The following is a 16,414-nucleotide window of genomic DNA, read 5'->3' as shown; positions in this document are numbered from 1 at the left end:
TATATGTGTGTATACACAAATACATATATCATATGTTTATTTTGCTTCCCCAAATACTACTGTTCTGTTTCATTCTTTATATTCACAGTCCGTGTATGAGTTTGAGGAAGGCCAATAAATAGTGATCCTCTTTGTCAGGGTCTGAATCTTTACAGAATTAAGACAAAAGAATGAGCAGATGGGAGACCAAAATAAAAGGCCAGGTTGGAGGGCACTATTAATCAGAAGGAACGTTTTCTTCCTAATTAAATAAAAAATCCTGAAAGGAGATAAATCCATTTATAGTGTCCCAGATAGAGCTGAACTGGGGGCACAGATCACATATGCTACAATAATATGCAAGATACTTAACACCCTTTATGCTGTGGCACCTCTCCATGGAAACTGTTCTCATCTACACATAGCACATCCAGCCATAGAGTTGCGTGGCCTGCCCACAGAGGGCCTGACTCTGTACTTCGTGTAGGGAGTAGCACAGAAAAATGCCTGCTGTCTGAGGGCAGGCCTGCTCCTGAAGAGTGGGGAACCCACAGAGAGCTTCTCCTCTCAGCTCACCAATCAGGTCCAACATTTCTCCTCTCAAGGGGAAGAAGGAGAGAAGAAACAGAGAAAAAGCAGACGTGTTACCTGAATCACAAATAGAGGTAGAAGGAAACATTACAAATAGAGAGGATTCCTCTGGTAGAATAGAAAAAATGTAAAACTGTATAAAGTTATATTAGCACTCCTAAGAAAATCACCAAAGTGCTGTGAGAGATGCCAACAATGGGATGAACCTATCCATATGTGTTTCTAAAAGGAGTGCTATGGACTGATTTGCCCCCCTCCCCCTAAATTCCTATGTTGAAGCCCTAACCCCTCATGTGACTGTATTTGGAGACAGCCAATGAGGAGATAATTACAGTTAAATGTCATCATAAGGGTGGAGCCCTGGTGGCATTAGTATTGTCATTAGAAGAGACACCAGAGAGGTCCCTCCCACCCTTCCACCCCCCCTCAACAAGGAAGAGGTCTTGTGAGAACCCAGTTCTAGTGGCGTCTGCAAGGCAAGAGAAAAAGCCTCAGAATGAAACCTACTTTGCCGGCACCTTGATCCTGGCCTCGCAGCCTCCAGAACTGAGAGAAATAGGTGTGTGTTATTTAAGCCACCCGGTGTGTGGTATTTTGTTACAGCAGCCCTAGCAAACTAACACAATGAGAGCAGAATTCTAGCTACCTGTCTACAAGAGAAAGTGTATGTACATAAAAGGAATGTAGAACAAACTTATGACATATGACTACATCTAAAAAATTTTATCATCATAGTGCCTATTGAACACAGCATTGTTGGAACATAATATAAACTGTAAGGTAAGCTAAATTACAAAAGGTTTTCTAAATGTTACAATGTGGATCCTTTCTAAAAATTAGGTTAATTATTTTCAAGATAGAATTTTGAATTAATGCAGGTCTCAAATAATACTGCAAATAGCCAATTAAGATTCTTTACTGTTTACTTACTCTGTTGTTTCTCTGTTGGGAACTTTTCTCATGGAGAAAGCCACCATTGCTTTGAAAAGATATTCCTCATTTGTATCCCAGACATACTAAAAGAGAAGTAGAATAGAAAATGTAAGAGGCATAGGATAAAAAATGGCCCATTGGAATCTAATTGTGACCACAGTGGTGGTATTCAGTGCCTGCCCGCCCCCCTTTCTCTTTCTCATACACTGAAGACTAGAGATCAAGATAAATCACGTCACGGTAATTTCAGGATAGGCTTTCTTGGCCATTCTATCATTCCAAGTGTGGTGTACTTTCCCTTGCATTATCTTCTTCACAATCTGAAGTATTAGAGCCAGTCAACAGAGAGGGCATTTGGACATCGTATCCAGGACATCTACAGTCAGCTCCCTTCCTCCCTTACTCTCTCCCCTCATAAACTGACTACCTCTCTCAGCTTCCAATCCTTTGCTAACATTGGTACAATTTTTCTTTCCATTTTCTTGGCTGGAAACTTCAGTGTGTGTGCATATTGTGGATTGACTTGTGTCCCTCCCCCCAAAATTTATATGTTGAAGTCCTAACTCCCAGTACCTTAGACTGTAATCGTATTTGGAAATAGTGTCTTTACAGAGGTGATTAAGTTTAAATGAGGTCACTAGGGTAGACCCTAATCCAGTATGGACTGGTGTCCTTGCAGGAAGAGGAAATCTGGACATAGCCACATATAGAGGGAAGACAATGTGAAGGTACACAGAGAAAATAGCCATCTACAAGCCAAAGGGAGAGGACAGAAACAGATCTTTCCCTCACAGACCCCAGAGGATCCAGCCCTGCTGATATCCTGATCTTGGACTGCTAACCTCCAGAATTAAAAGAAAATAAATTTCTATTGTTTAGCCCACTCACTTCATGGTACTTTGTGATAGCAAGACTAGCAAACTAATGTGACTGAGCACATATTTTAGGTGAGTAATCAAGTATAACTAGAGAAAGTCCCATAACAGGGTTTAACTCTAAGTTAATGATGACCTACTTCCAAATTGGTTGGGAACCCCTTAGGTCTCTGTCAGTTCTCTCTCTCTCTCTCTCTCTCTCTCTCTCTCTCTCTCTCTCGGTTCACAATGACTGTTTCAAACCTCCTTCAGCTCCCCTCTCCCCAACCAAACTCAGTGCTTTCCCTTACACTTCATACTCACTAGATGCTCTTATAATTTTCCTCAAGTCATCAATTTAAACTCCCCCATCCTCCTGACACCAAACAAAAAAAACTTCCTCTATAGGCTCATGTTATCCACATCTTCCCCCAAAAGGCTGAATGTTGCATTTCTCTTCCTGTCAATGGCTATTCCATCCACCTGTATTAGGAACACTTCCTGGGATGCCCGAGTGGCTCAGGGTTGAGCATCTGCCTTCGGCTCTGGGCATGATCCCAGAGTCCAAGGATTGAGTCCCACCATCGGGTTCCCTGCATGGAGCCTGGTTCTCCCTCTGCCTGTGTCTCTGCCTCTCTCTGTGTGTCTCTCATGAATAAATTAATAAAATCTTAAAAAAAAAAAGAGCTTGTAGAATATTAAAAAAAAAAAAAGGAACACTTCCCTCTGCCCTTCTCAGGATCTAAATGATATCAGTTTCCCCTCTCCTCTATACACTGGACTTTGACTTTTAGCCATGCTCAAGCCTTCCCATTAGAACACCAAAACCAAATCACTTTCCTCAATCCTTCTTCCTCCACCTACTGCCACCTCTCTCCTGCCCTCCACAGCCAATATCTTCAAAGGAGTTGTCATACTTGCATCTTTACCTGTTCACCTCCCACTTATTCTTAACTCCCTCCATCATCCGCTTTCCAGTCCGACCACTCCACAGAGATACCAGTAACCTCCACATGACTCAACACAGTGAGTGCCTTTCAGTCTCATCTTGCTTGATCTGTCAGCAGCATTTGATGCTCTTGAACACTTCCTTTAACTTGAAGTTAACATCACTTTTGTGATACACATTCTGGTTTTCCTCCTGCCATTTTGCCCCCTTTGTAGGCTCATCCTCTTGTATAAGGGCTTCAAGTTTTAGAGAACCGCAAAGCGCTATGCTAGATTTACCCCTGTCACTGTCCTTTCTCCCTCAGACCGCCATCTACTCCATGCTTCCAATATCACCGTAATGCAAATGACCCAGGAATGTATATCTCAAGCCCATCCTGTCCTCGCCTATTCAATAATACCTCACACTCAACAAGTCCAAAATTACAGCCATGATTTTCTTGTCTATACCTGCTTCCCTGACTCACAAGTGGGTCATCACCCATTCAGTTGCATAATTAGAAACTAAAGTGTCATCCTTGATGACTCCTTTCTCCCTTTCTTTCTACTTTTGTCCCTTCTAATCTGCCTGCCACACTGTGACCAGAGTGTTTTCTAAGCACTAATTCTATCATAACATCTTTTCCATAAAACTCCCACTTGCTTTAAAGTAATAGCAAAACTTCCTAACACAGGTTACATATTCTTTAACCCAATCTCTCCTTTCTACCCGAGCTCATCACATGCCATGCTCTACCTCACTGCTCCAGTTGCAGAGACCTCAGCCTTCCTTCCATTCCCTCCTCTCACCAAGTTCCTTCCTGTAATAAGCCTTTGCATGTTCTGTCCCCTCTGTCCCTTTTTCTTTTATTTTCCAGCACACCTCCACTCATGCTTTAGACCTCATAGCAAATGCCAAGTACTAAGGCCCTCAACAAGGCCAAAGCCCCCACATATTTCTCCTTCCTGTGATACTGGTCAAGACTGCACATTTCATTTACTGAATGTTTAATGAACAGTCAATCCTCCCAATACCATAAGCTCCACAGGGGCAAGGACAAGACTGATTTATCTGCCGTTGCGTCCTCAGCATCCAGCACGGTGCCTGCCCTCGGAGGATCCCGGGATAAGTAACTACACTCCGGTAGGAAGAGTAGATTCAACAGTCAGACTGCGTGGGTTCAAATCTCATCTCTGTCACTTGCTGACTTGAGATCCTGAGCAGGTTGCTTAATTTCTTTGTACCTTGGTTTTCTCATGTACTCGAGGAGAGTGGGAATGCCCATACTACCTTTCTCAAAAGGTTGTTGTGGGGGTTACGTGAATTGACGTGAGTAAAGTGCTCAGAAGGGTCCTTGCTGGAAAGTAAACTAAGTTCTCAATAAATGCTGGCTGTTATAATGATCATTAGTCACTGAATGAATAAAATAATATGTTTTTGATTTGGCCTGCAGAGACAATACGTACCTCTAAGTTCTCTTAGCACTCTCTTATTGCTTCTACCCTGACGCATCTTAATATCGCCTTCTATTGCAGAAAATTTTCACAGACCACATGAAAATACTAAAACTAGGATTACACAAATCATCTTAACTTGACAGGCCATCCTGTTCTTATAGCTACATGTGCCTTATGAGTATTTTTTTAACTTCAATTTCATAAGCACATATTTCATGTTGTTACTTTGAGAAAAATGGAAGAAACTTCACATTAAAACTAGCAACTTTTCAGGGCACCTGGGTGGCTCAGCAGTTGAGCGTCTGCTTTTGGCTGAGGTTGTGATCCTGGGGTCCTGGGGTCAAGTCCCACATCAGGCTCCCCACAGAGAGCCTGCCTCTCTCTCTCCCTATGTCTCTGCCTCTTTCTCTGTGTCTTTCATGAATAAACAAATAACATCTTTTAAAAAAGAACTAGAAACTTTTCATCCTATGAAAAATCTGATATGGGTGAAATCGTGCCATCTTTTCACTGACTAGAAAACTGAGACAAGATCCAAATGACGCCAATGGTGAGGCGCAGAGCCCAGCCCAGACCTGAGTGCCCGACTCGGGCCCTGCAGCTCCACTATGTCCGGCTGAAGTGTTCGAGTTTACCAGATTGTTTTCTTTTTTAAGGTTTTATTTATTTATTCATGAGAGACACAGAGAGGCAGAGACACAGGCAGAGGGAGAAGCAGGCTCCCTGCGGGGAGTCCAATGCAGGACTGGATCTCAGGACCCAGAGATAATGACCTGAGCCAAAGGCAGATGCTCAATCACCCAGCCACCCAGGCATCCTTGGCAAATTGTTTTGTGTAACACAAAACTTCACAGATTTTCTAGCACATACTGCAGATTGAAGACTTTAGGCAAAATCATTGTTTAACAAGTTCCATTTTATATATTTTTTTTTACTTTAAGACAGTGTCAGATTTGAGGTTTTTAGAATTAATCTCTGAGTTCAAGATAACTGAACAGAGGCTCATCACTAGAGAAAGTGGTGTTATTAACAAACAAAATTAAAAATGAACATGCAGGTTCACCACTTACTGCTTTATCTCCCAGAGCTGTTCTGATACTAAGTCTTACTTTAAAAGCATTCTCTGCATCTGCCAGAAAGACAAAAAAGAGCAGGTGATGACAAAAATCTGTCAAAACATGAAGTTCAAACATTTAACCGACTCAGATCAACAGAACACAGAACTTCAGTTAAACTGCCCCCAAAACTGAACGTTTAACTACAATCACCTTAGATGGTTTAGATTTTTCTTTCAAACTCATACAACAGTCAGTCTCAACTTTCAAGCCACAACACGCCTGCAGATTTTGAAAAAATAAAGAGGTCCTTCAGTCAAAGGCTTGTCAATCATTGAGAAAACTGCTACCCTATTTTTAAGTTTCACAGCTACCTACCTGGCTGACACAGTTGAGCATGAATCGCTGGCACCAGGACAAAGAGCAGGCGCAACATTGTTTCAGAAGGCAAAACACAAGGCAAAGGAAGCGGGGGAAAATCCACGCTCCCTTAAAGCTGCCTTAGCCATTCTGTGACCCGGATTAGAATATCAGAGAAACAAGAAAGCCACCACCTAGAAGGTTTAATGATTAAACCCCATTATTTGGGTTAATACTTAGATAGAAGCAGCCCATCTCCTGTCAGTTATTTACGAAAATCTATTTGGAAAACAGATTAGTTGTCCTTTCTGAACTCTACCTCCAGAGAATGTTTCCTCTGCTGACTCAAAGCCAGAATCCTCTCCCGCCCCTCCTGTCGTTGCCGGGCTGAGGGCACTGTGGAAAGAACAGAGCCCTCTCTAGACGTTTCCCTTCGCTCCAACTTTCCATCTTTTCAGAGCTAAGATAGCTGGCTCCTAGATAGGCTATCTTAATTTGGAAAACAAACATCACCCCTTTCTATCTCTGGTGAACAAAGGATGCCCTTCCAAGGGCCTCACCTGACTCTCACCTGCACAGATAAACATCCGGGGAGTGCTTCCACTTCAAAGGGAATCCTTTTGGTCAGCCCTAAGCTCTGGTGGTGGTGTAAATTCAAAGTTCATGATACAGAACAGTGCTGTCCAATGGAGCATTCTGTGATGATACAAATGTTCTACATCTGCACTATCCAACACGGTAGCCACCAGACATAGGTAGCTATTGACCACTTGAAAGGGGGGCTAGTGCTGATGAGAAATGAAATGTTCTATTAATTTAATTTATACAGAAACATGTGACTAGCAACTACATTAGTCAGTGTTGCTAGAACACAGTCATTAAGAGTTTCCTGCCACGAACTAGATCTACTGGATTATTTCTCTCACCCTCAACATGGCACCTTCACAGTTGCTGTTGTTATAATATCTTACACATGAGGGAACTGAGGATCTGGTGTTTAAGGCATTGGTGGCAATGGGAGGAAGGGAAGGGGTGTCACTTGAACCCTGTCTCCACCACACTGAACTGCACGGGTCTTCACTGGTCATCATTGGTCAAAACTGAAATTGCAGCAAAGCCTCAGAGATGCTCTGAGGATTACCATAATGAGCAGAAGACAGTCTCCCCTAGTGGGCATTCTATGGATGCCAATAGAAGCCAAGCCCCCCCAGGCAGTGGATGTCAGGGCTTTCCTCTCTACCACACTGCCTCTTCCTGAATTCAGTCCCCAAATTCCACCTTGTTGCTTAAAAACCAGAATGGAAAAAAATGAGATTGGGTGACCCTGATGTTAAATAGAAAACTTGAATTTTCAAAGCAGCCGTGAGAAAAAGATCAACAACTACACTTCTGCAACACTTTGAGAGTCCTGTCATTTCCCCCTCCTAGCTGGGGTGATATTTTAGCAGAGAGGACCCATTTCTGTTTGGGAAGTCCACCTGAGGAAGCTTCTCTCCTCTCCCTCATCTTGGTGGCAAGGGTACAGGGTCAGGAAAAGTTGGATTAGAGGGAGAGGTGGCCAAAACTTAGGCCCATCATTCTAGCAATTTCACTATCAGGTGAAGTGGGAATTTCCCAGAAGGGAGAGCTCACATAACTTACCCCTGAAAACGAAGTCAGACTAGATGAAATTATTTTGGGAAATGTTAGACTAGATAAAATCCTTATGGGAAGCAAAAGCCAGTAGTTGGAAATTATAACAAAGCTAATTATTTGCATCAGGGAACAAAGCTATATTAGAAACAAATGTGATTCAGCCTCCTTCTAGCCTTAAACTTCATAAAAGTATCAAACATTTTTCTTGCTCTTAATCAGTTATGTGACTAGGATTGAAGACAGTAAAATGCTGAATTATAGTTAAGCCATTCTTTGACAAGCAAAGGAAGTCTCTTTCCTTTTGATTATGATTTCTCTCTCTTTTCAAAATACAATTAACCATTAAACAATTTATATGTGCCAGGCCCTCTATTAGTGCTTAATATGATTTTTAAAATTTGTCCTAACTAAAATATAATGAACATACATTATATGAATTTGAGTTGTATCAAAGAATGTTACATTTATATACGTTTATATACATTACAAATGCTCACCACAATAAGTGTAGTTGCCATCTGTCACCACACAGTTATTACCATTTTATTGACTACATTCCCTACGCTATCCTTTACTTCCTCTAGTCTATACTTTATTGATGTTTGTTGTCTTATTTGAAAAATGACAGAGAAAAAAAAAGACAGGAAAAAAGAGCAATAGAAGTTCTGTACAGGAAACACAGAGAAGCCCAAAGAGAAAAAATACAAAATATCCGTAATACCGCTGGTATGAATGACCAGTGGTAATACATCCTGAGAGCTGAAACACACCTGCCTCAGCCTTGGATCTTCTTGCCCGTTCTTGTGTGATGCTGTTGTTTTGTCTCATTGTAGCAGCACTGTCAGCATAGTAATGGCAGAATAACACAGACCCTTGTTTTCCTTACTCTAATGGGACTGCTGCTTTTCCACATGATCTGGTGGGTCACTTTAAACTTCATGTGTTGTGAGACAGAAAGTCTCCTATTATCTCTAGTTTACAAAAATCCTTTTTATCAAGAATTCATGTTGAATTTTATCAATTGCTCTTTCAGTGTCTATCAATATGATCCTAGAGATCTTATGATTTGGTGCATTTTACTAATAAATGCCTTTACATTGATCCAACCCTTAGATAAGCTCAGTTTGATAATTTTTAACATGCCTCTGGCCTTAACTGCTGTGTTTCCTTAGGTTTTTAAACCTATTTTTATAGAAGAATATCATTTAGGTTCCTTTTCAAGTTCTGATTCTTGAAGTTCATTTTTTTTTCCTGGCCTTTATATTACCATCTTGAAAATGGTATACAAAGATTTCTAACATCGTCTATGTTTGCAAATACTTTAAAATGTAGAAGAAAATTGCAGAAGAAATGCAGAGTTGAAGAATCTGGATCATACATATTTGGGGGGAAGAGTTCTTTCAAAACTGCTATTTCTTATATTGTCATTTACTGCAGGTTCTATGTTTCCGAGTCCATTCTGACTGTTCACAATTTCCAAGAAAATCATTATTTCATCAAGATTTTCCAGTATTCTCATGGACTTTATACAGTATTTCCCATCAAGTATCTATATTCATTGCTATATTCCCTTTGTATTTTCTAGTATTCATATTAATTTTTTCTCATTTTCCATTATTCTTGCCAGAGGTTTGTCTAGTTTTGTTGCTTAACCAAAGAATAAGATCTAGACCTTAATTTTCAAGTCTTTTTTTTCTACTTTCTGAGTCATCAATCTTATTTTTATTTATTAAATCCTTATTCCTGTTGTCATTATGCTGGTTTTCTTGTTCTTCTTATAACTCCTGGGTTGACAAATAGGCTTATGTATATTTAGTCTTTCTCAGTTAATAATGAAAATATTTATGGCTATGATTTTTCCTTGGAGTATTGTTCTGGCCACCTGACATAAAAAATAGAGATGTACAGTGAACTCATACTTATTTTCTAAGTAGCCTGTAATTATAACTTCAATTTTCCTATATCCCAATGTTTGCTTAGAAAAGTATTTGACAGGGATCCCTGGGTGGCGCAGCGGTTTGGCGCCTGCCTTTGGCCCAGGGCGCGATCCTGGAGACCCGGGATCGAGTCCCACGTCGGGCTCCCGGTGCATGGAGCCTGCTTCTTCCTCTGCCTGTGTCTCTGCCTCTCTCTCTCTCTCTCTCTGTGACTATCATAAATAAATAAAAATTAAAAAAAAAAGAAAAGTATTTGACAGTAGCAAAATTAATAGCAGCCGAAAATACAATGATGAAAAATATCAACTTTTATAATCCTGTCAGGTGACTAGAAAAAGTGTGACAATAAAATAAGACACTGTCAATGACTCAACTTAAAATATGAAAACTCAGGGATCCCTGGGAGCTCAGCAGTTTAGCGCCTGCCCTCCGCCCGGGGCATAATCCTGGAGTCCCGGGATCGAGTCCCACGTCAGGCTCCCTGCATGGAGCCTGCTTCTCCCTCTGCCTGTGCCTCTGCCTCTCTCTCTCTCTCTGTGCCTCTCATGAATAAATAAATAAAATCTTTTTAAAAATATGAAAACTCTTGCAAGGTATGGGGTCACTTAGAACAGCTAAAACTTATCAAAGAGCTTGATAGCTCTATAAGATAGGTGGAACACAGAACTAGATACTACTTTTCTTACCTCTTAACATACTGGGGATTTCCTCCACTTTTAAAAGTCTTGCACAAACTTGCTCTTTATTTTCACACCGAATTTTAAGCATTAAACCTCCAGAGACTTCATACCAAACTTGCTTCATACAATGTTCATTTCTGCAATTTCACATATAGGAGGTTCAGAATTTATCAGTAACAGTGGTAACGATGACAAGTAAAGCAGTTTCAATCATTCTGAACATGTTACTATTTACTTCCAACAGAGTTTAGAGAACAAAGATAAAAAGTTGAGATTACTGTTGCCATGAGCAATACAAAAGGCACTGAGTCTCCTGAGACAGGAAAAAGAAATTGATTTCTCCGTGTTTTTTCATACTCTACAACACTACTGAAAAGCAGTTTCTCAGCACATAACTATTGATCTACTGCCCTGGAGGGTAAATTAAATATGAGATCACACAAAAAGAAAACACGTGTGTCACTCTTTTGATTCACGCAAGATGCCTTTTAGAGTTCATCAGAGTTGTAAAAGCATGTGGGCATATGAATACTCCATTTACTTGCAATCAATCAATGTTGCTTTTAAATTTTGACCCTGAAAAAAAATAAAATAAATTTTGACCCTGATTATTCCATTTCATTGTCATAAATATGTATTTTGTAAACCTGGAATATCTAAAACCAGTAAACTGTGAAATCATTTCAAATGTAACTTTACTCTGTATATTTTTACTGGATTTTGGGAAATGTATTTAGCTGTGACATAATAAAAATATAAAAAATCCTCTAATAGCTGAACCCATAAATTTTTTTAAAGATTTTATTTATTTATTTGAGAGAGAGAGAATACACATAAGTAGGGGGAAATGGAGAAGCATACTTCCTGCTGAACAGGGATCCCAGGACCCTGAGATCATGATCTGAGCTGACGGAGGCAGATGCTTAACCGACTGAGCCACCCAGGTTACCCCCCCCCCCCAAATTTTTTATAACATAAAAGCTTGCACTTTTCAAACTAATGGTTCCATTCAATTTTGCACAATAGAATTTGTAGAATTTGGAATATGGCCCTTTATCATTTAAATTGGAATAAAATTGATGAACCATATAATAAACCATGTCAAGACGTTTGTAGTAATTAGTCTAATTTTCAATATAATTAGGAGGTAAGAAAATTATTTTATTCTTTTCAAATTGTCAGCATTAAGATGCTTGGGAAGATATATTTTTGTCTATAGTGAAAAATATTATATTTTAACTTTGTGGTTCTTAAAATTGGGGGGGTGGAAAGCTGTATTTTTTCCTCCAGAAGACATTTTGGTAATGTCTGGAGACATTTTCAGTTGTCATGAATTGGAGAGGGTTGTTACTGACATCTAGTGAGTAGAGGCCAGAGATATTGGTAAACATCTTGCAAATTTCAGAAACATTATTTAAGCCTTCATCTGGTAACTTTTCTCTCCCTGTATTAGAGTTTTGTTTTTTTTTTTTTTTATGTTAGTCACACAGAGAGACAGAGAGAGACAGAGACACAGGCCGAGGGAGAAGCAGGCTCCATGCACCGGGAGCCCGACGTGGGATTCGATCCTGGGTCTCCAGGATCGTGCCCTGGGCCAAAGGCAGGCGCCAAACCACTGCGCCACCCAGGGATCCCTGTATTAGAGTTTAATGGAAGTAACTCACAAAAGGAAAAACAAAAGCTATAAGGGAATCGTGTGTGTGTGTGTGTGTGTGTGTGTGTATGTAAAAATCAAACATACTTATGTTAACATCATTTGTTCCATATTCTGAAATTATTATTAAAATAAACTCATTTATCTTATTACTAAGATGGCTAATGAGAATAAATGCCTGGTTGCTGGAGCACTGGGCACATATGGGCTGCCAATCCAACAGCTGATGCTTAGTAAGTATAGGCACATGTAAAACTCACTCTAATTGCATGCTGTTTCTACCTTCCACTGTCTTTCTTCTTCTGTCATTTACATTGAAGCCATTCCCACTTGAAATCTTCTCAGCACCCCAGGGCCTATGTCAGGGAATTCAAACTCTTTGGCCTCTAAGATCTGAATCCAATTTGGCTTTTCAGATGCACCTACACTCATGGCCCCTCCTCCATCCCTCTGACCTGCCAGTCCCTGCAAGTGAGACTCATCCCACCTCTGTCCTTTGTGTGTTTCCTTTCACACTGTTTCCAGTTCAATATGATGAACTTTCATTTTTTACCTTTAAACGTCTTATTGTTCCAGGTCTATCTCAAATATCACCTCCTTTGAGAAAACTTTCTTTTGTTGTTTTTGTTATTTGTTTTACATTTGTCTGATCCACTAACTTTTTATTCTCTCTCCTGAGTTCCCATAGCATTTTGTTCACATCTGTACATGCACCTATTGTCAACATGATTTACTTCTGTGTCTACAAATTTTAAGTTTCTGGAGAGCAAGGACTATATATGGTTTAATTTTGCATTTCTCAGGAATCCCTGGGTGGCTCAGTGGTTTAGCACCTGCCTTCAGCCCAGGGCATGATCTTGGAGTCGCGGGATTGAGTCCTGCAATGGGCTCCCTGCATGGAGCCTGCTTCTCCATCTGCCTGTGTCTCTGCCTCTCTCTCTCTCTTTCATGAATAAATAAAATCTTTAAAATTTTTTTTACATTTCTCATGGGCTGTATTTGATAACTTAACAGAACTGAATTTACTTATTTGAATCATAAACTAACATTTGAAGAAGCTCAAGAATGCAGATGTAAAAAATCATGAGGTACACTGCAAATTGTTTTCTTTCCTAGTCAGAGAAAAACAACTTCTAGTATCTGCTAAACAAGGAACAGTTGGCTTTGGAATATTTGTATCTCCACTTCCATACCTATGCCCTTCTTAAGATGAAAAGAAATCTGAAGCTACAGTATTTGGAAGGCTCATCAAATTTTGTAGGTTAATCAACAGCCATAACCATTATGAACTTAGTCTTTTTATTCACAGGGTAACATTTTTCTAGTTCAGAGAAAGTTAATCACTACTGTTTAGAAATAAAGATTAATTTAGACAAGCTGAGTGAGTGTAATTCTGCCTACTTTATATTCTTAAGAATTTAAAGGACAGTTTCTTAAATGGAACGCATGTGGGTTTGTGTGTCTCATCTTATGCATGAAGATCAATGCATTAAAATCAGTCTCAGGGGGCACCTGGGTGGCTCAGTCATGATCCTGGGGTCCTGGGATCGAGTTCCACATCAGGCTCCCCATGGGGAGCCTGCTTCTCCCTCTGCCTATGTCTCTGCCTCTCTGTCTCTCTCATGAAATAAATAAAATCTTAATAAACAAATAAATAGTCTCAGGTAGTAAAAGCAAGATCTTATTGATATTTCTTCCTAGATCTAACTCTTTCCAATGTTGCTTGGGTGGCATATTAAGAGTTTTCTCATGGTTTAGGCACGTTATAATTTTTTCCAAAATTATTACAGCCATGCTCTATGGAGTAGTATTTTCCACCTTCTATTTTCCACCTTCCATTTGGTTTCCAGTTAGTGCCACCTAGTCACATTTAGCCCTCACTATGGGTACTTCCTTTGCCAACCTATATAGAAAGGTGGAGGGACCATTGGGCCATGTACCTTTCAGGTTAGATGCTCTCATTCTCATAACAGAATCTTGAGCTATCCTCATTCTAATTGATATACAAAGCATATGAATTAACCAACATGTCAAAATCTCTGCCCTTAAATTCTGACCAGCAACAATGATCCTGACCCTTTTACTGTCTGAAAATCGTGAATAGCTTATAGTAAGAAATGTTGTTTATGAGGACTGCCTAAAAGATATGGATGCAATACTTCTATCACAAGTCAAAGATGACAGATAGGTTGTTGCAGCCACTCAAGCATCCTGCCCACGACAGACGTTGTTAATCTACTACAGAACTTGTTCCTTTTGATTGTGTACTCAGCCATAAAGCTTCCTAACAGTTATTTAGTCAGGTGACAAATTGAAACTTACTCGCCATCATGGGGAATAATGATCTAAATGTTGCCCTGAATAAAGCCATACCACTGAGGGCCTGTGATGTCAAATGAACAAAAAAGTTGGGACGGTTCATAGAATTGATTCAATACTTTGTGATGCTGGGCAACAGTTTACATTTAGGGGATCTACATAAAAATCTTTTTGGCATTTGTCTCCGAGTTAATTCCTAGTGCCATCATGATGAGGAATCAGGATTTCCCTTGGAAAATCAAGAAAACCTGCTTCTTAAAAAAACAAAACCAAGGGCAGCCCAGGTGGCTCAGCGGTTTAGCGCCGCCTGCAGCCCAGGGCCTGATCCTGGAGACTTGGGATCGAGTCCCACGTCGGGCTCCCTGCATGGAGCCTGCTTCTCCCTCTGCCTGTGTCTCTGCCTCCCCCCCTCTCTGTGTGTGTGTGTGTGTGTGTGTGTGTGTGTGTGTGTGTCATGAATAAATAAATAAAATCTTTAAAACAGAAAAAACAAAACCTGAGGGACCTGGAGGGCATTATGCTACGTGAAATAAGTCAGACAAATACGGTAAGATCTCACTAACATGTGAAATCTGAAAAACAAACAAAAACAGAAAACTGAACTTGTAACAAATTATTGGTTGCCAAAGGCAGGGAGTTGGGTGAGCAAAATGGGTAAAGGGGGTCAAAAGGTACAAACTTCCAGTTATAAGATAAGTAAATCATGCATGGGATGTAAAGTATAGAATGGTAACTATAATTAATAATACTGTACTGTATATTTGAAATTTGTCAAGAGTAAATCTTAAAAAGTTCTCATCACAGGAAAAAAATTTTAAACTATGATTGTGATGGATGCTAACTAGACTTACTGTGATCATTTCACAATATACACAAATACTAACTCATTACGCTGTATAATTGAAACTAATATAATGTTATACCTCAATTACAAAAAGAAAGCAGCACTTTCCAAGGCCTTGTCCACTTATTCCAACCCCCTTACCACACCTTAACTTTCTCAATTCTTGTCTCATCCAAACCCAAGTTGGAAAACTTCAGCCTGTAAGTTCTTGAGGTTTGTGTTGTCACTGGAATTTAGTACTCCATAAATACGATTTAAACGAATGAATAACTGGGGACACCTGGGTGGCTCAGCTGTTGAGCATCAGTCTTTGGCTCAGGGCATGATTCCGGATTCTGGGGATCGAGTCCCGCTTCTGGCTCCCTGCGAGGAGCCTTCTTCTCCCTCAGCTTATCTCTGCCTTTCTCTGTCTCTCATGAATAAATAAAATCTTTTTAAAAATTGAATAACTGAATGGCTAATGGTAAGTGCCCTGCCTCCCGAAGTGCCCTATTTAGAGACTTCTGGACAGAAAAAAAAGTGGTAACCTTTTCCAATTTTTCTGGTGGACACAGGCTTATAAACGGAGGGAGTAAAGAAGATTAATCCTAGGGCAGGGATCTGCAAACACGGGTCTAAGTGTTGTGCTGTCTGGACAGACTCTAGCTAGCATGAGGGCAGCAGGTGCTTAGAAAAAGTCACCTGAAGGAAATGTCAGGAGGTAGGGTGTGCTTATGCCTAGCATTTAAGGCTGGTTGAAGCCTGGTAGGAACACAGTTCCAGTCAGTGCCTAGTTGTTACCTATTCGGTTTCTGCTCGTGAAGTTGTGGTTTGGAGCTGGGAGAAATATGAACAAAGTCTATTTTTAGACGAAGATCACAGATACAAAGGTCTGTTTCACTATAAACGCCACTGACGTCTAGCTCGAAGGCGTGGTCGGTTTTCTCCGGAAACACAAGGGCCCCGCCCGCTCTTGAGCAGCTTCTCGGGGCCGAGCTCCGCCAGCAGAGGGAGAGCAGGAGGCGCGGCCCGGTCGTAGCCGACGCAAACCCGGAGGTCCTGAGAACCCAGGGAGCGGCCGCGACTGATCGCCACAAATGCGCAGACGCTGCGGGGGCGCGGCCAATGTGGATCTTCGCGTCGTGCCGCGGGGCGCTGGGATTGGCCATGACGTAGGCCCGTGGAAAGCAGGGAAGGAACGTGACCCGG

At 40.7% G+C, this 16,414-nt stretch overlaps 1 protein-coding gene across 5 annotated transcripts in view; it reads right to left on the bottom strand.

Moving 5' to 3' along the window:
• The window catches only part of LOC140628679 (collectrin-like), a 43,316-nt gene extending 36,922 nt beyond the window's left edge, over nucleotides 1-6,394 (bottom strand). For 2 of the 5 annotated variants that reach the window (XR_012026690.1, XM_072818110.1), the window contains exons 1-3: nucleotides 6,176-6,353; nucleotides 5,813-5,871; nucleotides 1,501-1,586 (exon numbers count right to left, since the gene is read on the bottom strand). Coding sequence is in view for 3 of the 5 variants with exons in the window: in XM_072818110.1 (XP_072674211.1) it covers nucleotides 1,501-1,586; nucleotides 5,813-5,871; nucleotides 6,176-6,233 (203 nt within the window). In the remaining 2 variants the exon portion in view is untranslated. Of the gene's footprint in view, nucleotides 1-1,500; nucleotides 1,587-5,812; nucleotides 5,872-6,175 lie in introns of all 5 variants that reach the window. The other 3 variants (XR_012026689.1, XM_072818108.1, XM_072818109.1) reach the window with 3 other exon arrangements.
• Nucleotides 6,395-16,414: the final 10,020 nt, after the last annotated feature.

Source organism: Canis lupus, chromosome X, assembly GCF_048164855.1.
Source record: "Canis lupus baileyi chromosome X, mCanLup2.hap1, whole genome shotgun sequence".
Taxonomy (NCBI): domain Eukaryota; kingdom Metazoa; phylum Chordata; class Mammalia; order Carnivora; family Canidae; genus Canis; species Canis lupus.
This window is presented reverse-complemented; position numbering and strand designations above follow the sequence as displayed.